Source organism: Pleurodeles waltl, chromosome 6 (assembly GCF_031143425.1).
Source record: "Pleurodeles waltl isolate 20211129_DDA chromosome 6, aPleWal1.hap1.20221129, whole genome shotgun sequence".
Classification (NCBI taxonomy): Eukaryota; Metazoa; Chordata; class Amphibia; order Caudata; family Salamandridae; genus Pleurodeles; species Pleurodeles waltl.
In genome coordinates, this window is record NC_090445.1 from 154548136 (window position 1) to 154570882 (window position 22747).

At 41.9% G+C, this 22747-nt stretch overlaps 1 protein-coding gene across 1 annotated transcript in view; it reads right to left on the minus strand.

Moving 5' to 3' along the window:
- Window positions 1-22747, minus strand: part of RAB5C (RAB5C, member RAS oncogene family) — a 148488-nt gene that overhangs the window by 15345 nt on the left and 110396 nt on the right. Inside the window, exon 5 of the mRNA XM_069237679.1 lies at window positions 18545-18638. Coding sequence (XP_069093780.1) covers window positions 18545-18638 — 94 coding nt within the window. The remainder of the gene's footprint in view (window positions 1-18544; window positions 18639-22747) is intronic.

A 22747-nucleotide genomic window follows, 5' to 3' on the forward strand; every position in this document is an offset into this window, starting at 1 on the left:
TGAGAGGGAGTCAGGTGTGACTTTGGCACCTTGAAAGTGAACTCCAGTGAATGCAGGAGGTCTGCAGTAGTTGGGAGGTGGGGCGACTGCTTCGAGGAGCCTGCCTTCGACCAGCCAATCGTCAAGGTAGGGGGAAGACTGGAACCCTTGACGGCAGATGTGCGGCGACCACTGTTGTTACCTGGGTGAACACCTGAGGAGCACAGCGAACTGATAACAGTCCTAGTCCATTGTGAACTACAGGTAGCGCATGCAGGCAGGACAGGAATGTGGAAGCAAGCATCCTGCAAGTCCAAATCTACCATTCAGTCCCCATGATTAGGAGCAGATAAGAATGAGCCAGGATGATTATCCTGAATTCTTCCTTCTTCAAGAATTAGTTGAGAAGGTGCAGATTTAGGATGGGACAAAGGCCTCCATCCTTCTTTGGCACCAGAAAGTAGCGGCAATAGTAAACACGATTTACTTTTGAAGCTACCACCCTCACAATGGCTCCTTTGGCCCGAAGGGCACGTACTTCCTGTTTCAAGAGAGCAAGATGATCCTCCGTCAACTGATCTGGGATGGAGGGAGTGGCAGGAGGGGTTTCTTGGAATGGGAGGGTGCAAACCCGTTGGACAATCTGAAGTACCCATTTATTCAATGTCATGTCTCTCCATTGCTGTCAGATTCTGCCACCAACAGGGTGTCCATGCTAGAATGAGGGCAAACTAAAGAGGCTTAAGTGAGCCTGCTAGCCATGGTGACTAGGTGGGAAATGGCGTGTCTGACAGCCCCTACCATAGCCACGTAAGGGGATTAAGGTGGAATGGGGCTGTACGGGGCGACTTCTGAGAATTAGCAGTGGCCCTACTACCCTTCGATTCCTCCAAGGCAGAATTCACCTGGTCTCTGAAGAGATGCGTCACATCAAAGGCCATGTCCATAAGCAAGGCTTGGACATCCCCTGAAAGGCAAGTATTCCTCGACCAGACATGATGTCCAAGTGCCACTGAAGAATCAATGGCTCTGCTCAGTGATTAGGTTGTATCCAACTAGCATTGAATTTTGAACTTTGCTGCATCTCGCCCATCAGCAATAGCTTGGGACAGTGTTGCCTTCTCCTCATATGGGGCCATAGGCAGCACGTGCACAACCATTTCCCACGCAGTATGGGAATAACTTCCGGTGTTCACGGACTGCAGTGCAAGGCTGGTGGGGAAAAAAAATTAAAAAAAATTATTCTCGAAGATTTTCTGCCTTTTGGATCATCTTCTCGAAGATATTCTGCCTTTGGATCATCTTCTCGAAGATATTCTGCCTTTTGGAATCTCTATCCAGTGGTGTGGTAGGGAAATCGCCGAGTCTGGTTCGGAACGATGATTCCTGGACCATCAGGCTCACAGGGATAGGAAGGCTGATTCCCCAGGCGTGGGACAATGGCAGAGGGAGATAGTCCTGAGCACAGGACTGCATGTGCAGGGCTCAAGTCCATATCCCAGCCGGACATCATTGAGGGCTTCACTGATGGGTAGTAAGGGTTCTGATGGGGATGTCCCTTGTTGAAGCACCTCCTTCAAAAAGTTTGTTTCAACTTGAGCAGTGGGCAGCCGTCAGTCCAGCACCTCAGTTGGCCTCCAGACCATGATTGTGAAGGAAGCTTCTTCCTCCATAGCCACTGTGGGAGGAGAAAGGAGGCCAGTATGTGGTAAGATATTTAGACCACTGGAGTCAGCTGGGTCCTCATACCAGTTGTAATCAGCCAAGGAATCTGCTTGGAGGAGGAGGAAGGGAGGGGGGGGTTTGAGAGAAGGAACACGGATCCTCAGATCCCCTTCATTCATTCATGTACCTCAGTGAGCCCTTCAGGTTAATAGGGCTCTGTCTCCAAATCAGGCTGGTTGGAGCTGGAAGTGAAGTTGTGCTACACCAGTCCGGTTTTGAACCTAAGTCGGGAATAACGATGGGTTTGGTGCAGCCGATGGGCGTTGGTGGCAATGGAAACGAACGGTCTAAGGAGGTTGCGAAGTCGATACCAGAGCGATTCAGATCCACCCACAGACACAAGAGACCTCCCACATGAACAATACCTGGAACAGAGCGGAGTCACATGATGAGCTCTCAAGTGGCCTTTGGGGTCACTGTCTTGTACTCCGCACATTAAATGGAGTCGTGGTCATTTTCAGGACACCACAGACAGTCCCCGTGGGGGTCTGTAAGAGATATCCATCAATGACGGGCTCCACAAGGTTTGAACTCTGTGGGTTTCTCCAGAGACTGTCAAAAACGAGCAAAAAAGGCACATTAGTCGCTGACAAAAAGCTGAAAGGTTGCAGTCAGTCGAAAGTGACTGAGGGAAGCTCGATATGGATCCGGGCTGATGGCGTAGAGAAGGAGAAACTGAGTTCAGCTGGGGTGGCACATTGCACATGTCACTACTGGCGCAGACGATGCAAGGGAAGGCTGTACTAAAAAAATTTCAAGATCCAGTCAGACCCTGGGAAGATTTAAAAAAAAAAAAAAAAAAAAGGTATATCGGACGACACTCATTGCAGCTTCACACGACTTGGACCATATCTCGAAAACAACCCAATAACTACGACATGCTCAAATGACAGATCACACCTTTCAATTCATGCTCAATAACTGTCTGCAGTACCCCATGCACTACACATAGCAGACCTTATCACCAATCACAAGCTTCATCACAGAAACACGGCCCATCCCCACTTCCTAGACGTCCTTCTTAGAGACTACAGCTTCCATCGTGTGGATCGTGCAATTAACAGAAGAGGCCTTGCTATCATTTGCAAGTCTTTCTGTTTGTACCCAAACGCCACACTCCAAAAGCTACATTCTCAGTATAGTCTACTCAACTTCACAAACGATCCAATGCAAACACCACATACCTCTGGACTGTAATGACCGCCTCACCAGCCCCATCTTTCTGCTCAGCATTCTGAACAAATCATTCCAAGACTTCTCCATCTACAAGACATTGTCATCTTTCGCCCTGCCAACTCTATTACAGACAGCAACACCGTTCTAAATGACTTCCAACACTTTTTCCTAAAAATTAAGTGAACAGCCACGCTCCTACTAAAACATGCAAGTATAAGCCTAAAATCTTCAGCCCCCCCACTACTCTAAAAAACCTGGTTATCAAAATATTCTACACTTGCAGACAGGAAAGAAAATGGAAAAGAAAAGCCCCTATGACCTCATGATACTGAAATTCCCCTACGTATCATGTATACAGCTCAGAACATTAGAAAAAATTATAATATGATACCTACGCCACCATAAAGTCACTAACAAACAGAACAGACTTCAAAACAACCAAGCAGTGCATCAACCCCTACTGACCCACCTATCCCACATTCTGGTGCAATCTCATCAACCTTTTCTATAGTGAAAATATATACACGATCTCACAGCATAGTGACAACACCAAGCCTGCTTCCCCTCTTACACCCACACCTTATCAAAGAATCCCACAATGGCCATTCTTCAAAGCCCTACATATTACAGATCTCACCAACACAGTCAACTACTTCAAACTACTTCCTTTTAAGACTTTATACCCTATCCTCACTCTAAAAACAGGCCAGATCCTCCCACATTTAAATAAATCTGTACTAGGCAATGATGACCTTGCAAACTCACCCACCCTCTATTTACAGAATCAAAAAAAGCAGCCTATGCTCACCTTCAAGGTCACAGCAACACTACCGCTCTGTCTTCAGATCACGCTGTAGCACAGAGATCTACCTTACACATCTTAAGCAATGTCCTCCCTGAAAACAGATGAAGATAACACCTGCTTCCTGATTGACTTAGACCTCTCAGTTGCCGTCGCCACAAACGACCATCCAAGTTAGTCCACACAGGCACCTACAGATCCCTAAAAACAAACATTAGAAATATACTGACAATACACAACTGTACTTGAAAGGGTCATCTGCCTAATGCCTCAAAATCCTGTCTCTACCTCATTCAGACATGGATGTCTATACAGAAAGAGCAACTATCTTCCATAAAGCTAATTCAGAACTGCTTGCCTCATACTCTTGCATTTGGATGGTCATAATTCCCCCGCTCAAAGGCTTCCCAGGCACATTAGCACTGCTCAGGGTGATTATGCTGTAGCGTGTCTCGTGCGGAGTCTGAACAAATATCACATCCACCCACATTCTGATGGAACTACATCGAATCTCGTCAGCCTGTACCATCTTCAAAACCAACTACATTATTTACAAAGCCATTATCGCTAGGACCCTGGTTATCTTGCAGACAAGCTCACCATCTCTGGTGGCTATCTGCACACCTCTAGACAGGACACCATCAGACTGGAGACCAATGCAAAAAATAAAATAAAAAACAACAGGATTTCAGCACTGAAGAGACAGGAAACCAATCAATGGTAATTACTCAAACAAGACACAGTGGTAAGAAAAAACATGATTAATATTTTTGTAGCAGATTTTGCTTTAGACGAGAAAGCAAACCAAAATAAATACTTTCAGGAATGGGAGACAGTTAAAAACCAAACAAATCAACACTCAAAAAAGGTGGGGCATCAGGAGAAGCACAGATCAGCAGAAAAAAAACAAGAACATGGCAATGACAGTAACGCTGGGATGGGTTATCACTCATGATTGAAAGAGGGATGCTCATGTTTTGTATTGAAGAATTTAAAACTAAACAACGTTCGCTTGGAGAAACCTGTGATAGAAGCCTCTCAGAAGAATGGCCAATGATATATTGTAGTGCAGAATATACTAGCTTAATTCAATTGACAGCATATCTCGCACAGGTCACAGGGGAGCTTCTTTTCAGTATCTGTTAATAACAACCAATGTCTCCCAGCTCTAATGCATTAACACTGCACGTATTATAATGCACTCACCCAACATTCTGGTGGATCACATTCAGTGCATGCAGACACTCATAAGCCAGGCTACTAGACAATGCATTCTTGATCACCCCTGTTGTGCAGGCAACTGGAAACCAGTTGGGGAAGAAAAACGAGAACATCCGGGTATGTGAATTACCTTATGTAAGGTTGGTTTTGATGGGTCTTCTCAATAGATTCTTTATCTTGGGAAAAAGATCTCATAGTTGGCCGTTTTGCAATTTAGCAAATTACCAACTTATCAAGCTGGAAGGATGCTTTTATCACTGAATAGTAGTATATTTTACCACAGTAGACAGTCGATCAATGCTTTGGATTCCCAAGGGATAAGACCATGGTGATGCTGTGCAGAACAGAAATTACCAAGTTCAATGACTATTCACATTGATGGTCATGCTGACTGCAAAGTCTTAACAAGTTCTCTGCCTCAGAATATATTTCCCATACTTTCATCGCTGTTAGAGGAATTATTCTAAGCATTATAATGTATAAAAGGCATCAATGTTAGAAAATCAGAGTAGCTGGTAAGTAACTTAATTTTCTGTAATCCATTTGGTAAAAGAGGACATAGGTATGTGAATATATAGGGTCCAAGAAGGCTGGAACAATGTTCATTTTTATAAAAGACTAGTTAGGCTATCCTTGATAAGATAATTAGGTAGCCCACAAAGGTTTCCTCTTAAAAGAACTGTAAAAGAGCAGTGGTAAATTAAAGACTTCTTGCTTACTTCCAAATGCTATAAGGAATGTCTTGGTACTGATGCCCCGGATGTCCCCTCAAATATAAGGTTAACAATTCTAGTTCCTCCGTTCAAAATGAGCAGTTCCTTTAGGAACTAATCTAACACCTTATAAAAATCAACTCTTTATTGTAAAATCTGTGGGCCAAAAGTTAACCTATGCGTTCTGATTTTCAGGAAGGCAGTATTATGCAAAAACGTTGCCAGTTTTCCATGTCAGAGTAAGGACCGCTGAAATCCCTAGGAAAGGAAACTGAGTAACTTTTGGGGAAAACAAATGTTTAAGTGGGGTCTGTGTACGCAAAGTGGGACCAACACAAGCTTCAGATGGGATTTCCTCCAAAGCCCCACATTCCTTAGGCCATTTTCTTCATGCATCACAGTCTTGGCACAAGGTGCTGAATGGTGCAAAGAGTGGCGGAATTCCGGGACTCTCCGAAGAAAAGGTAAGTAGTAGTGAATCAAGCCTATGCTCGTGAAATTGTCAGTTTAGTATCTGTCATCTACTCCGAAGTACCCACTAGTGGCGTATGGCCATCTTGCAAAATGTTTGAGCAGTGCTGCTGGGTGTTTGTGAGCTGTCCTCGGGCATTGGAACTTTGAGTCTGAACAAAGTGTGCCTGTACCATGTTCCTCCCTCAGATGTGCTTGGGGAAAAGATTTTTTTTGTAGTTTTTTTTTTTTTAAAACAAAGAAGTTTGTTGTTTATTATGAAATTTGACTTCTCTGCTGTTGGGACTTTGCAGGCAACTGCATGATCTCCTCCTCTTCGAGACGTTCAGTGCTTTTGGATGCCATCTCGAGTCTCCGAGCTCTTCTGTCTCAGAGTCTTCTTGGAACTGAAGGATCTGCAGGCCTCGCAATTTTCCTCCCGATGATCTGGGGAAAGGCAGAGATTACAGACGAGATGTTGTGCTGTGTAGGGAAATTTTGCGTGGCACCGAGGACAAAATCGGAATGGGGTCTGGTCCATAAGGCTTCCACGCGGTCGGCCCGACCAGGCCCGAGTTGGGCGCAGGCGCCTTGAAGGGCGAGTAAAGATGTTTGCCCTGACAGTACCGAAGTGTCGACAGAAGATGACGCGATCGAAACAATACCGGCGAGAATTAGAGTTTTAAAGCTTTACCGACTCGAACTATTGGAGCGAAAAGAAACACGTCCGAACCCGATGGAGGAAAGAAAACAAACTAACATGTAGTCGATGCCCATGCGCAATGGAGCCGAAGAGGAGGAGTCACTCAATCCAATGATTGAAAAACAATTCTTCGAAGAAAAACAACTTGTAACACTCCTGCCATCTAGTGTTGGGCTCGGAGTGTTACAAGTTGTTTTTCTTCGAAGAAGTCTTTTCGAGTCACGGGACCGAGTGACTCCTCCCTTTCGGCTCCATTGCGCATGGGCGCCGACTCCATCTTAGATTGTTTTCCCGCATAGGGTGAGGTAGGAGTTGGTAAAATAAGGATACTAAAGATGCCCATGCAATGGAGTAGATATGTATGTACATAGTTTGTAGTAAAGGAATATTTATTTACATATATACAATTTACATGCAACTAAAACGTTTACAGGCTCCCGGGGAGGTGGGAGGGCGCATGTGAATCTGCAGCGCAACATGCCACGAACAGATGTACACTGGGTAAGTGACATTTTCCGTTCAATGGCATGTGTAGCTGTAGATACACATGCTGTGCATAGACTACAAAGCAGTAATCCTCCCAAAAGCGGTGGTCAGCCTGTAGGAGTTGAAGTTGTTTGAAATAATGTTCTTAATACAGCCTGTCCTACTGTGGCTTGTTGGGTTGCTAACACATCTACACAGTAATGCTTAGTAAATGTATGGGGTGTAGACCAAGTGGCTGCCTTACAAATCTCGGTCATTGGTTTATTACCTAGAAAAGCCATTGTGGCACCTTTCTTTCTAGTGGAGTGTGCCCTTGGTGTAATGGGTAATTCTCTTTTAGCTTTAAGGTAACAGGTCTGAATACATTTGACTATCCATCTGGCTATGCCCTGTTTGGATATAGGGTTACCGGCATGGGGTTTTTGGAAAGCTACGAACAATTGTTTAGTTTTACGAAATGCTTTTGTTCTGTCTATGTAATACATTAGCGCTTTTTTATGTCTAATGTATGCAGTGCCCTTTCTGCTACTGAGTCTGGTTGTGGAAAGAAGAGTGGGAGTTCAACTGTTTGGTTTAGATGAAACGGTGACATAACTTTTGGTAAAAATTGTGGATTTGTACGGAGAACCACTTTATGTTTGTGTATTTGTATAAAGGGTTCTTGTATAGTAAACGCCTGTATTTCGCTAACTCTTCGTAGTGAAGGGATGGCTATTAAAAAGGCTACTTTCCAAGTCAAGAATTGGATTTGACAAGAACGCATGGGTTCAACTGGTGGACCCATGAGTCGTGTAAGCACAATATTAAGATTCCACGGAGGTACTGGTGGTGTTCTTGGAGGTATGATTCTTTTAAGTCCTTCCATAAAGGCTTTAATAAATGGGATTCTAAAAAGCGACTTTGTAGGTTTAATCTGCAGATAAGCAGATATTGCAGCGAGATGGATTTTTATGGAAGAAAAAAAGCGAGATTTGCCTTTTGTAAGTGTAGTAAATAACTTACAATGTTTTGTATGGAGGCCTCTAGCGGTGTGATTTGATTTGCCTGGCAGTAGAAAACAAACCTTTTCCATTTATTAGCATAACAATGCCTTGTTGTCGGTTTCCTTGCTTGTTTAATGACCTCCATACACTCATTTGAAAGGTTTAGATATCCAAATTCTAAGACTTCAGGAGCCAGATTGCTAGGTTGAGCGATGCTGGATTGGGGTGTCTGATCTGTTGTTTGGGTTGTGTTAACAGATCTGGTCTGTTTGGTAGTTTGACGTGCAGTACTACCGAGAAGTCCAACAGTGTGGTGTACCACGGTTGGCGAGCCCACGTTGGTGTTATGAGTATTAGTTTGAGTTTGTTTTAACTCAGTTTGTTGACCAGGAAAGGAATGAGCGGGAGAGGGGGAAAAGCGTAAGCAAATATCCCTGACCAGCTGATCCATAGAGCATTGCCCTTGGACTGAGGGTGTGGGTACCTGGATGCAAAGTTTTGGCATTTTGCGTTTTGTTGCAAACAGATGTGTGTTTGGTGTCCCCCAGCGGTAGAAGTAATCCTGCAGAATCTGGGGATGTATTTCCCACTCGTGAGTTTGCTGGTGATCTCGACTGAGTTTGCTGGTGATCTCGACTGAGATAGTCAGCTAGCGGATTGTGAATGCCTGGTATATATTGTGCTATCAGGCGAATGTTGTTGTGAATTGCCCAATGCCAAATTTTTTGTGCTAGGAGACAGAGTTGTGACGAGTGTGTCCCCCCCCTGTTTGTTTAGATAATACATTGTTGTCATATTGTCTGTTTTGACAAGAATGTGTTTGCGGACTAGAAGGGGCTGAAAGGCTTTTAGTGCTAGAAAGACTGCTAGCAGTTCTAAGAGATTTATGTGAAGTTTTTGTTGACTGTCCCACTGACCTTGTATGTGTGATTGTTGAGGTGTGCTTCCCACTCAATCATGGAGGCGTCTGTTGTGATAATGGCGTGAGGCACTGGGTCTGGAAAAGGCCGCCCTTTGTTTAAATTTACAGGGTTCCACCATTGAAGCGAAGAGTGTGTTTGGCGGTCTATCAACACTAGATCTTGGAGTTGACCCTGTGCCTGCTTCCATTGTCTTGCCAGGCACTGGTGTAAGGACCGCATTGCGTTTGGGACAATAGCTATGCATGATGACATCATGCCTAGTAGTTTCATCACAAAGTAGACCGTGTATTGTTGGTTTGGCTGCATGCTTGATCTTATATTTTGAAAAAATGGAACTCTTTGTGGACTTGGAGCGGCAATTGCTTTTTGTGTGTTGAGTGTCGCTCCCAAGTATTGGTGTATTTGGGATGGTTGTAAATGAGATTTTTGGTAATTTATAGAAAACCCTAGTTTGTGTAGAGTATCTATTATATATTGCGTGTGAATTTGACATTGTTGTTGAGTGTTGGCTTTTATTAGCCAATCGTCTACATACGGAAATACATGCATGTGATGTCTCCTTATATAAGCTGCTAAACAGCTAGGCATTTTGTAAATACCCTGGGTGCCGGTGTTATTTCGAAGGGCAACACTTTGAATTGGTAATGTTTGCATTGTATTACAAACCTGAGGTATTTCCTGTGAGATGGATGAATGGGTATGTAAAAATACGCATCTTTTAGATCCAGTGTTGCCATGTATTCCCCTTGTTTTAGTAAGGGAACTACGTCCTGTAGTGTTACCATGTGGAAATGATCTGATTTGATGAAGAGATTTAACGTTCTGAGATCTAGAATAGGCCTTAACGTTTTGTCTTTCTTTGGAATAAGGAAATATAGGGAGTAAACCCCTGTTCCTCTCTGGTGATAAGGTACTAGTTCTATGGCTTGTTTTGCTAGTAGTGCTTGGACCTCTATTCGTAATAGGTCTAGGTGGTGTATTGCCATTTTGTGCATTCTTGGGGGAACATCTGGAGGGAATTTTGTGAACTCTATGCAGTACCCATGTTGGATAATTGATAGAACCTATGTGTCTGTGGTAATGTGTGCCCAATTGTGGTGGTATTTTGTTAATCTCCCCCCCACTGGTGATGTGTGTTGGGGTAGTGTGACACTGAAGTCATTGCTTGCTACTAGGTGTTTGCTTGGCAGGCTGAAATTTCCCTCTTCCTCTTGGGAACTGTCCTCTGTAGGAACCACGAAACCCCCCTCTCTGGTACTGAGACTGGTAAGTGGGTTTTGTTTGGGAGGTGGATGGTTCTGCGGGTTGGTGAATGAACCCTCCCCTAAACTGTGGTTTCCTAAATGTTCCAATGTATTGAGAGGAGTAGAGCGCGCCCATGGCTTTGGCCGTGTCCGTTTTCATTTTTTCTATTGCAGTGTCCACCCCCCGCCCGAATAGCTGATGTTGATTGAACGGCATATTCAATACCGCCTGCTGTATCTCTGGTTTAAAACCAGAAGTTTGCAGCCATGTGAGCCTTCTAATGGTGACTGCTGTATTGACAGTCTGTTCCGCTGTATCAGCAGAGTCTAGTGCAGAGCGGATCTGGTTGTTGGAGATGGCCTGTCCCTCCTCCACCACTTGTTGGGCACGTTTTTGATGCTCTTTTGGTAGATGTTGGATAATATCCTGCATCTCGTCCCAATGTGCCCTGTCATAGCGTGCAAGGAGGGCTTGTGAGTTGGCAATACGCTTGCGATGCCACTCTTTTCCCTGCCGCAAACTTACAGCATTCCTTGTCAGGGGGTGGCGCATCCCCTGATGACTGAATTTGCCCTCTTTCTTGCAGCCCCCACTACAACGGAGTCTGGAGGGAGCTGTTGTGTAATAAACACAGGGTCTGACAGGGGCGGTTTATATTTTTTCTCGACACTTGGGCGTGATGGCTCTCCCTTTTACTGGTTCTTGGAAAACCTGTTGTGCATGTTTAAGCATGCCTGGTAGCATTGGCAGGCTTTGGTACGAAGCATGCGTGGATGACAGAGTGTTAAACAGAAAGTCATCCTCCACTGGTTCTGAATGCATTGTAACATTGTGAAATGTTGCTGCTCCGGCCAGTACCTGCGTGTAGGACGTGCTATCCTCTGGAGATGAAGGTTTTTTAGGATAACACTCTGGACTGTTGTCCGAAACTGGTGGGTAGTATAGATCCCAGGGGTCCGCATCGTACTGCGTCATCCCAGTGTGTGTGGGTGACTGTGCCATTGGTGTACCCACTGGTGACAGTTGCGGTGGTTGAAGTGGGGACGTTTGTGGTGAGAAATGTGGGGGTGGTGACGTTTGTGGTGAGAAATGCGGGGGCGGTGACTTATCTAACCACCTTGGCCTTTGGTTGCATTTCAGTCTCATGAAAAGCCAGTTTTCTTTTGAACTTGAGCGGAGGAATGGTTTGTATTTTCCCTGTGTCTTCGAAGAAAAACAACTTGTAACACTCCGATCCCAACACTAGATGGCAGGAACAGTGCACGGCATGAGTATCAGCAGCTACACATGCCATCGAACATATATATATATATACACACACACACACACACACACACACACACACACACACAAACATGCAGAAATTGGACTCTGTTGGAGACTTGATATTGCAAGAAGTACTGAGAGGTCTATTATAGCAACACAAGTCCTGATGAATCAGGGAACCCTTCAGGGTGGTAATCAAGCTGGTTTATCACCAGTTAATTGCATTTCGGAAGAATCCATGATTTGGGCTGTTAATAAGAATAGTAAAATTAAGAAAGGGTTTAGTATTGGAGATGCTGTTCTAGAAACCACATGGGAAATCATCCTGTATTTCCTGGTGTAAGGGAGAAGTGTAATTGCAGCAGTAAAGCTACCCACTTTCAAGCAGTCCCATAAGCATTTGGAGAGCAGGATGTTGAATTATTAGTTACTTTGTATTCACAATTGAGTGTTTGAATAGAGACATTTGTACCAAAGTATGTGGCTGTCAAAAGGCAAGATATAGTGGGATGGATTTGGTGAAATTGGGTATTTACGCCATGATGAACCTATTGTACTAAGTGAAATACAGATTTTAACCATAGAGACTCAGATTTATGGTAGGCAATCTATGTTGAATACATTTCCAGGTGTTTCTAGTGCTAGCATTGGTACAGTAAAAGGTTTTTAGCACGCCATAAAGTAAAAAAAAAAAAAAAAAATCTTCACTAGTCATACACAAGGTACGACCTGTAAACATAAGCGTGAGGGAGATTTGAAAAAAACATCTGGAAAAAAAAACTTTCCTCAGAAGGTGAAATTGCTTCTACTTACTCTTCGGAGTGGTTTTTTCCCGGTTGCTCTCACCATGAAACCGTCAAGCAACTTTAGGCTATGTGTTGATCTGAGGTCACTTAATCAAAATATACTGGAGGATTGCCAGACCATGCCGTGCATTTAAGAAATGATTGCCAACATAGGGGATGGCAAATATTTTTCCACAACAAATCTTCATTTGACCTACCATCAAATTGCCCTCAGTCACGACTCGCAGCCTTTACACCCTATGGTGCATACAAATATTTAAGAATATTTGGCCTTGCATCGGCAGCAAGTGTCTTTTAGAAGATGGATACTCTTTTCAGTAATGAACCACAGGTACAAGCATTCCAAGATGACAACCTGGGGTTTACTAAAACCGAAGAATACCATTTGGTCATTCTGGAAAGAATATTTAAAACACTAGAAGAGCATGGTATGACGGTAGTTAGAAAAATTTAACTTGATGGTTAAGCAGGTAGAATACCTAGGTCACACAATATTAGAAACCAGTATCAAACCTAAGGCTTATAATAGTGAGGCTATCAAAAATAGACCACCTTCAGCGGACAAAGATGCACATACTGTAGGTCCTTCTTGGGCTTATGCAAAAATTATGCTTTTTTTGTTCCTGGATATACTCTTTTAGTTCAACCACAGGTTGTTATTAAAAAAAAGAGCAAGTTTGATTGGCCCTCACAGATGAATCAAGCTTCCGAAAGCATTAAAGAGCTGGTCATCAATGCCCCTTAATTGCAACTGTATGAACCCCCAGAAAAATATTTCATTACTGTTGATGTGAGCTTGAGAATTATAGGGGCTGTGTTTAGAAAGTGTGCCATTGGGCATGAAAATAGTGTTTTTTGCTTTTAGGACATTGTCCAAAGCAAAAGCAAATTACAGCATAATCGAAAGGGAGGCACTTGCATGAGTTTGGGCAGTGAACAAGTTTAAGACATACATATGGGGTACATCCTTTAATTTGTTCACTGACCACAAACCTCCCATGTACCTTTTGAGTGGCAAGGGAATTAGCAAAGCATCTGCACGATTGGTAAGACTGCTTTTCAGACTCCAAGAATACCCTATAGTTGTCAAATATGTTCAAGGAGGTAACAACATTCAAGCAGACTGTCTTACTTGCTGCCATCTGTTTCTAGCAACTCTTATGAGAGTGATAAAGAATGTGTGGTGGCGGATGCTGTTGCATGTGTAATGGAGCTATATCGGAAAGTGAATAGGTATCTGCCCTGGCTTAAGATGAGGTGTTACAGAACGTTTTTCACTACATGAAGGTTGGTTGACCATCAGGCAAATTACTGTTTGTCAGATTTGTTGGTGATTAAATCTTTTTGTTCCTCCTTCCCGCAGGATTAACTATGATTGCTCATGATGGCCATTTGGGTATTTCATCTGCCTGCAAAGAAATTGAAACCGTACTTTTGGTGACCTGGTCTAGATAAAACAGTTTTGGTCCTGACTGAGAAATGTCAGGAATGTACTGTCTCAGACAAGCATTAAAAAACATCCAACAAACCTTTTTTTTCTGTACCTCTTCAGGAAGGGCCTTGAGTAAAGGTTGCAATGGATTATTGGAGGGGTGGGGGAGGAGAGGCGGAGGGTGGGGGAAAGTACAAGCTTTTAAGAGACAAGGTGCTAGAAAAACAAAATAAACAGAACAAATAGTACGACTGTAGAAAAAAAACATAATGTTAAATTTAAAGTACATAATTGGTTTTAAATAACAAAAAAACTGCCAAAATATTGAAAGGAGAGTTGAAATATACATGGCATATTAAGGTGCTTAAAACTAGCAAAGCTTCAGTGTTCTAACAAGGGAAATGATGGGGTAACAGAGTGTTGTTCCCCTCTCAGATGTTTAGGCTGGGATTTACCAAAACACGTCATAATAATGGTGTAAGTGAAAGTTATTCTTGGATGTGGACTGTTCTATGAAAAACACTGATCCACGGGCTAACAATCTTCCTCGACAAGAAAGAAGTGTTCCAGTTCTTGAGGCTTCTGTTTCAGGCAACACTTGCATGACTACGACAGAGATGCGAAAGAACATGTAGTTCCAAAACGGAGGTTAAATAACAGGATTTTGAATTATATTAGTTATTTGTTTTGTTTGGCTGTGGAAAGAGGGTGATGTAATATGAAGTTAGGTATTTTATGTGTCATCTTTATATACATGCTTATGTACTATGGTTGCTTATTTTATTGTAGTTATCTCTTGCATAAGTCAAGAACATTCTTTTAAACACTCAGAAGGTTCTGAGAACTGTTGGAAGTTCCTCCAGTCCTCTGACATGGATGGAGGTCAGAGGACTGACCTGTGGGTTCTTCTGCTTCTGGAATAAAGAAACTTGACTTCTATTGGTTTTTCTCCCTGGATTTATTTCGGCAGACCCATGTTCCCCACTATTTGAAATTGCATAAAGAGGTTCCTATGTGAACTCTGTTTGTCCCGGAGGATGTTTTTCTGTTTAGTGATCATAAGAACAACCTTACTCTCTACCTTCTGCTTTCTAGCAGGATACACTAGATTGAGGACCTTCTCCCTCTCAGCGTCAGTGGTTTTTATCTAGTCTAGGCATTGCATATAGAAGGATATGAATGCAGAATAATCTGGGAGGTTTACACTGGCCTTATGTGATAAGCGAGTTGTTAATCCATGGAATGCCAACTGTTGTTGATCATTTACCACAAAATGCTAATTAAAAAGATGTAAGTAAAAAAATAAAAAGTTAACTCTCCAGAGCGTGAAAGTTTAATAAACGTGCTGTTCTTAAACGTTTTTAAAAGTGGATACAAAGTAGGTTTCCAAAACCAAATGACATGTATCACAAGATGAGAGCACCAATATGTTTTCAGTTTTTACTCTAGAGTAGCATGGGAATGTGGAATTCTATGTTAGCTAGAGGGGATGTTTGTTTTTTTACTTAATGTTCAGAAAAAACAAAAAGGAGAAACTGCCATTATGCTAGGGAAAATTAATGTCCCTCAATCGCTCATTACGTGGTTACGCTTCTATTTGACTGTAATATTTGTAAACCTATACATTTTCTGTATTATTTTTTATAAGGGGTGGCAGTTTGTTGTAGGAAATTTTTGGCATTTTGCATTTAGACTCAGTTTGTGATTTTTTCTATTGACTTGTAGACCTGAACGTATTTTAGTACAGTAGCTTGTTTTTTTGTCGATTTGTTGTAGGGCTGGATGAAATTCAAATTATAACAGCTCACTCTGCATAATATCGGGAAGTTCATTTTACACCACATTTCCAACATTACACCATCTTGTGTATTTATACACCATTTGTGGCAAAAACTTACAGTAAACGCACAATTTGTGGTAACAATAATTATAGTGAATGCTGAGAACAGAAAGCGAATGGCTGTTTAAATGTGTCCCTGTGCCCAATATCGACAAGAACATTTATTGTGATAAAACATAGCAAAAAGTGGCAGCTTTGCATTTTGTGCAATGACGCATTTTGCATAATTTTTTCCATAATTTCACGGAAACATATTATGCAAGTTTTGCATACCCATAATTATGATCTTTTTTTCTTAAAGTAATGTGTTGCTGCTATGATTTAATCAGGTGCAATGCTCCAAATTACTAATTTAAATAAACTTGTACAGTTGTTGAGTTCTTGCTACTTAATTTGCTATGATTTAATTGAGGGTGGGTTTGTGATAAGAATACATATCTGATATGGTTTATATTGGCGAGTGTGAGGAGAGAAAACGAAAAAGTCATTCCTTATTGGGACAGAGGGTATTGAGCTTTTGGAAACATCCCTATATATTTTTGTCTTGGTACTTCCCATTGTCCTGTGGAAAATGTATTAGTTAATGGAAAGCAAAGTCAAAGCCGAACCCAGAAGCTGTGCTGGCCAGATTTTGGAAGTGATGGGATAGGAACAAATAAGGTAAATTAAGATAAGTTTGCATTACAGATTGACATTTGCAGGTATTTTGCACCATCAATTTTTCTCTCTCTCCCAACATCTTGGCCCGTTTCCTTTTAAAAAGGCCAATTCAAGAAGCACTGAGGGACCTATTTGCTGTCACGAACTGTAGTTTTCCAGCATCCTCTTTTGGTTTCTACTCTTTAAACTAGCTAATTGGGCATACATGAACTATAAACAAATGAGAAGTTGCCCTCACTCAGCAGAAGTAAAGATACTGCTATGAATAACGTTTTCATCTAAGTTTGTAAAATAAATAAAGAACGTTTGCAGTCTTTTGAAAAAAAGTGACTTTTTCATATTGTTTGTGAAAGCATGGTAGAAAGAAACCACAATCCCCTTAATGCATGTGTATTAACTAATAAGGCAAAGCAAGTCATTCACTACTAACAATAAAGGTGGAGGTTGTTAAACAAGGAAATTCTAGAAGGTCAGAAGGTTGCCTTTATGTAAACCAGAAAGAACAAGCGTCCCTAGTACCCACAAATTTAACTTTGTGTGCAGGACAGCAGAGTAACACAAAGCAAGTTAATTTGTTCTTGCTCTCTCAGGGAAGGAACCTACCAAGTGCTTCGTCTCTCACCCTCATGTGTGCAGTGCGCCTCTCTAGCTGGGGTTGGTCCTACGAACAAAGACTTGCTCAACTGGTGCTGATATGCCTTAAGCGAGACTGGTGGCATAAACCCCTACTCAAATTTTGAATTCTTCAGGCTAGCAGAAGTAGGTAGATAGGTAGGTAGAATCAGAGCTTTTTAAAGTTTTTGTATAGTTTCTGCTCTGATTGCCAACCTTGGTTGCTCTACTACAACCTTCCTCCTTGAGGTGTATTTGTTCAGCAGTTGACAGTATAAAATAAAAAGGTGCATGGCTATTGCTTTCGTCACCAATTACCATTAATGCCCTTTGAGGATCCTTTTACTCGTTGAACAGCACCGCTGTCTGTCAGATACTGCTATATGGACTACTGGGCCATCACTTATTAGCCCCCCCCCGCCACACTTTGGTACACATTCACACAGTATCCCACTGCCCCTTTAACCAAGCAGGATTAGTAATTATTTTTAATTTGTGTTTCATCTACCCTCGCCAATCACACTGCCAGGTCCAGTGTTTCATAACAGACCTGCACCCCATCTCATCATACACAACATGACAGCACTTCTATATATATAAAAAAAAAAAAAAAACACCAACACCCCCTCAACTAAAAGGTGGCCAAAATATTACTTTCTGCCAACAGTACTTGCATAATTTTGGCGACTCCATGTTACTCTTGAATCGTGAAGTTCTGGCCAAATTCCACCAATCACCGAGGGTTATTTTTCCTCATGTGCGGCCCCAAACGGTAAGTTGGCAAGGGCAAATGTGATTTGCTGTCTAGTTGCACGATTTTCGGTAGCTAGATTGTTCTAAGGAGGGAGGTCGCAACCACGGTCAGAAGGCTGCCACTGAAGAAGAAAATCTAATCTAGCTGTAGCAAAATTAAGTAGCTGTGCCCTCTGACACAGCGTGATGTCGGTCGCTCTGAATTTTCGGAATGGAACATGGTCCCACAATGCTAAATCTGCGCAAGCAGTGAGACGTGCCTAGTTCTGCCTGCTGGTGGAAGCCCACTGAATCTTGCATAGATTTTATGTAACCCTGCGGAATTCCGTGGAGTCTTATTTAGTGAGTTCCACCCAATCCTACTCTCAACCACACAGGCACACATGGTGTAGTTTGCTATCCACGTGGGTAAGTGCTTAAGTGGTCCACATACAGGGTGTGAGTGTTATAGAATTGGTATAATTCAATTAAACTTAAATAATACCATTCATAAGTGTAGCCTGCTAACCTAAAGATTGGATATAAAAAATATGTCAATAGTACACTTAAATAATAATTCTGATGAGCATAGAGAATTTGCTAATGGAACACAGCAATGATAAATTGGGGAGCGTGTATAGTTGTAAGCATTTTTTTCTGATTCCAAAGCACTTTACTATCTACAGTTACAATTTCAGTTTGTTGAAACTGAGACAGTTAGCAAATGCCAAAGTAAATAACTTCTCAAAAAGAAAGTTACTGTTCAAAAGTAGAAAAAACATTATGTTACCTATTGCCATAAAGATTTCATTCACATTCATTGCAGTCTTTGCTGAGGTCTCCATGAATAGCAGGCTGTTGTCATCTGCATATGCCTGAGCTTCCTGCAAGAAAAGGGGTACAAGTTCAGGTGCACAAGACAATCCCAGGTGTCTATTTTAGTCTGAGTTAAGGCATTCAGTGAAAAGCCTAAAAAGCGATGTTCATGAACTGAGGTACATGGATTGAGCAAGAAATTCAGCTATGAAGTGAGCCCCTTTAGGGGAACAACTTAATTGCTGCACAGTACAACAAGAATGATCACTCCCTGTCTCATGCAGCATGATGAAAAAATAGAAGTGGTTTGACATTGTAACTAGCATAAATAGCATATTTTATTAACAGTCATTAAAAGCACTTCGTCTGAGGCTGTGTCACGGAATTTGCATAGTAAACCAGGCAGTGTCCTTTAAAACCCCATATATTAAAACAAAGCTGCAGGGATTTAAGTTCGAGGACATCTGTAAAATCTTCCTTGCTTGGTGCTCTGTAATTACATTTTTAAACTGTGCAATTATTTTCTATTGCCCTTCCCAGCTCAGACTATTTTTAGCAAAGGACGGTTTACAGATTTGTAATTCTATAAATCTATTTTACTTTCCTTATGCTCTCAAGCAAAGGGAGAGCTTGTGTCTAAAGTTCAGCCCAAGTTCCATACAGAATTATTTTTGGGGTGTAACTTCGATTCTTTATAATCAAGATTTTCATTAAAGTCATATGTAGCAAAGATAACAGCCATTCCTTATCACCAAGGACATAAGGAAGGACACGTCAAACAACAAAATGAAATGCCTCCAAGCCAACTTTAGTTCAATTTTACATTTAAAAAAAAAAAAAAACACATACACAACCTGGGAAAATAAAATAGGTTTAAAATTATTTACAGAAGCTGTTCAAACCCCTTTGTATTTTCTCATTTTGAGCAACCGGACTCTGTTTACATAGCCATATACCCACACATAGCAGGGCAAATGCATATCCGATATTCATAGTAGACACGGAAGCTTCCCAAAACCCGCACATGCAATACATTAAGAGCTGGCTCCTTAGTCCATTTTGATGATCTGTTAAAGGCTCTAAAATAAGCTACTCTGCTTCCCTTGCATAAGTCCTACTAGAATGAAGGGAGTGCTTATACTTTTAAATTAAATAAATCAAGATTTTACTTTCCTTATGCTCTCAAGCAAAGGGAGAGCTTGTGTCTAAAGTTCAGCCCAAGTTCCATACAGAATTATTTTTGGGGTGTAACTTCGATTCTTTATAATCAAGATTTTCATTAAAGTCATATGTAGCAAAGATAACAGCCATTCCTTATCACCAAGGACATAAGGAAGGACACGTCAAACAACAAAATGAAATGCCTCCAAGCCAACTTTAGTTCAATTTTACATTTAAAAAAAAAAAAAAACACATACACAACCTGGGAAAATAAAATAGGTTTAAAATTATTTACAGAAGCTGTTCAAACCCCTTTGTATTTTCTCATTTTGAGCAACCGGACTCTGTTTACATAGCCATATACCCACACATAGCAGGGCAAATGCATATCCGATATTCATAGTAGACACGGAAGCTTCCCAAAACCCGCACATGCAATACATTAAGAGCTGGCTCCTTAGTCCATTTTGATGATCTGTTAAAGGCTCTAAAATAAGCTACTCTGCTTCCCTTGCATAAGTCCTACTAGAATGAAGGGAGTGCTTATACTTTTAAATTAAATAAATCAAGATACCCAAAGTTACGGTAAACTAGACTTCTCCAACCAGAACTCTTGAGCTCTCCAGCTACCCAACACTAGCTCTCCCATATGCATCCCAGCATTCTAAATTGGAACTTTTTGCGTGGTTAAATGAACAAATGTGTGGCAAAACTACGTATCCCAAGACACGTGTGTGTAGTCTCAGAACTCATAAACTGATGTTTAGAGAAAAATGGATGATTTTCCAAAATATTTTTAAAAGGTAATTTTTTAGTGATACATCACATGCAGAGACTTATTACTAAAATGATTGCTTTTTTCCAAGAGAGCTGTAGCTGGCATCTATTACCTATGTAAAGTAATTCCAAATTGATAAAGCCCCCTTTTTTTTTTTTTTTACAATACTGCTGGTAACCGTCCTGATGTACTGAGGTGAACACTACTGGTAATCTTGGACAAGGTGGTTACTAACGTATTCTTGGCTGATAATACTATTGGTAGCTCCAATGATTTACACAAAAGGGTGAAGACCCCTGGCTCGTTGTTGATCCGGGGTTCTTTATTAACATTCAGAAACACTGAAAAAAATAGCTAGCTCATGCCTTCAGAAAATATTAAGAAAGGTGCAAGGAGTTACAAAAGTAGATATTAGACAAAACTGGTAAGGAACACCCCAAACTGGCTAAAAATGTGATCTACGGAGGAGCCAGCTTTGACACCATGAAAGAGAATTAACTATATGAATGTAAATTATAGTCTGTTCCTCTTCAACTGTAAACAATTAAAAATGATCTGTTAGTATTTTCTCTTTGTGCTTTCACAGAGCAAGTGTTCTGTAGAAACCAATAGTGTACTTAACTTGTACTAAATGTATGGAAAACAACTATAGATAACTCAGTCACTGATAATTGCTTTACTGCCCAGCCAGTGTAGGTGAGGTGACTACTAAGTTAGGTGTCAGTCATTCAGAATCAGTTCAAATTACATTCACAATAAAAAATGAGAGAAAAACAATGGCAGAGCAGAAACGATGAAGATCAATGTTGAATGCTAGTAAGGTCAATGGGAAAGAAAAAAAACACAGCACATACCCAATCAACTACTGATGCTACATTAGAGTTTTAGTCTACTGACATAATATAGAATATAAGTTTGGTTTTGAAAAGAAAAACCAATAAAGTTGCAAAATGCTTTATGGTGGGGATGAATTCACACCTCCCAGGTAGTTTTTCCTTTTTTTTTTAACCAAATAAAACGTTTTTTCCTCCAAATTCCAACATTAGAAAGATGGAATGAGAAATGTAGTCCCCTTTAATTGCAGTGGTTGCAGTATGAAGGCTAAGAGAAGAGCTTCAGAGTCATGGAACCGGAAGACAAAACACAACGCCACCTTAAATAAGATACCTTTCATCAAAAATCTAGAAACTTCGTAACTTTAAGGTAGATGTAGATGCTTCATCAAATGAAGGTGTTGAGTACAGGGTTTATAGCACAGGATTGATGCATCTAGTGAATGACTCAATGGCACTCCAAACACTCATGAGAGAAAACCTGTTTTACCGCTGGAAAAGGAGAGCTACCCTATGAGTTCTTAAGACTCTTGATTTGACAAGATCGCCACAGGTAAAGTATTATTTAACAGCAGAATTCACCAACTTCTTGAGAGGCTATTTAATCCAACATATCTAAAACCTAAGATGTCTGTGGCAAGTAAGAATCGCTGGCTATAGGGCGTGGCCAAGATGGTGGCAGAGAAGGATGCTTAGTGAAAAGCTCCACTTCAGGCATAAACAACATCCTGTCAAAACTGACCCATCCAGCTACCCTGCTGAGATGAGCAATGTCCTGCTACATGCGGCGAGGGGATGACACCTGAAGACTGTTTTTTCCGCCTGACTGGGAGGTGGAACCAGAGCTGACAGCGAGCGAACTGCCGGCTTGGCAATGTGGCCTGTCCTGTCCCGCTACTTTTATATCCAGGTTCCAGGTGCTGCTAACTTTTGACTGCAGCCTGTGCTGTCAGGTGTGCTTGGGCACTACTGGCATTGCTCCTAACACAGGGGTGGCTTGAAGTGGGGCCATGACCGATAGACAGCCTGCCAGCCCCAAGCTCGGCCTGCAACGCATCGCAGAGCAGCCGTGGGGTACAGAAGCCCTCCGAGTAACTGGGACAGAGTCGCTGCAACACAATGTGAGCAGCAGCCTGTGCAGGTGGTGGTGGTGCAACCTCCACCTGTGGCCACCTCATGACATGCCCTTCTGCAATACTGCTGCCATGGCAGACATTCTTCTGCATGGTGCGGGAGCTTGACCCAGACACAAGCAGCCCAGGACCTGGCATCATCAGGAGTGTCCTGGACACAACTCTCATTACATAGAGCAGCGGCGGTGAGTGGAGGCCTGTCTGGGCTGGCGGCGATACTGTACTGATATTCTGGTCTCCCCACAGCAGGATAACTTGCTGCATCATCTGCT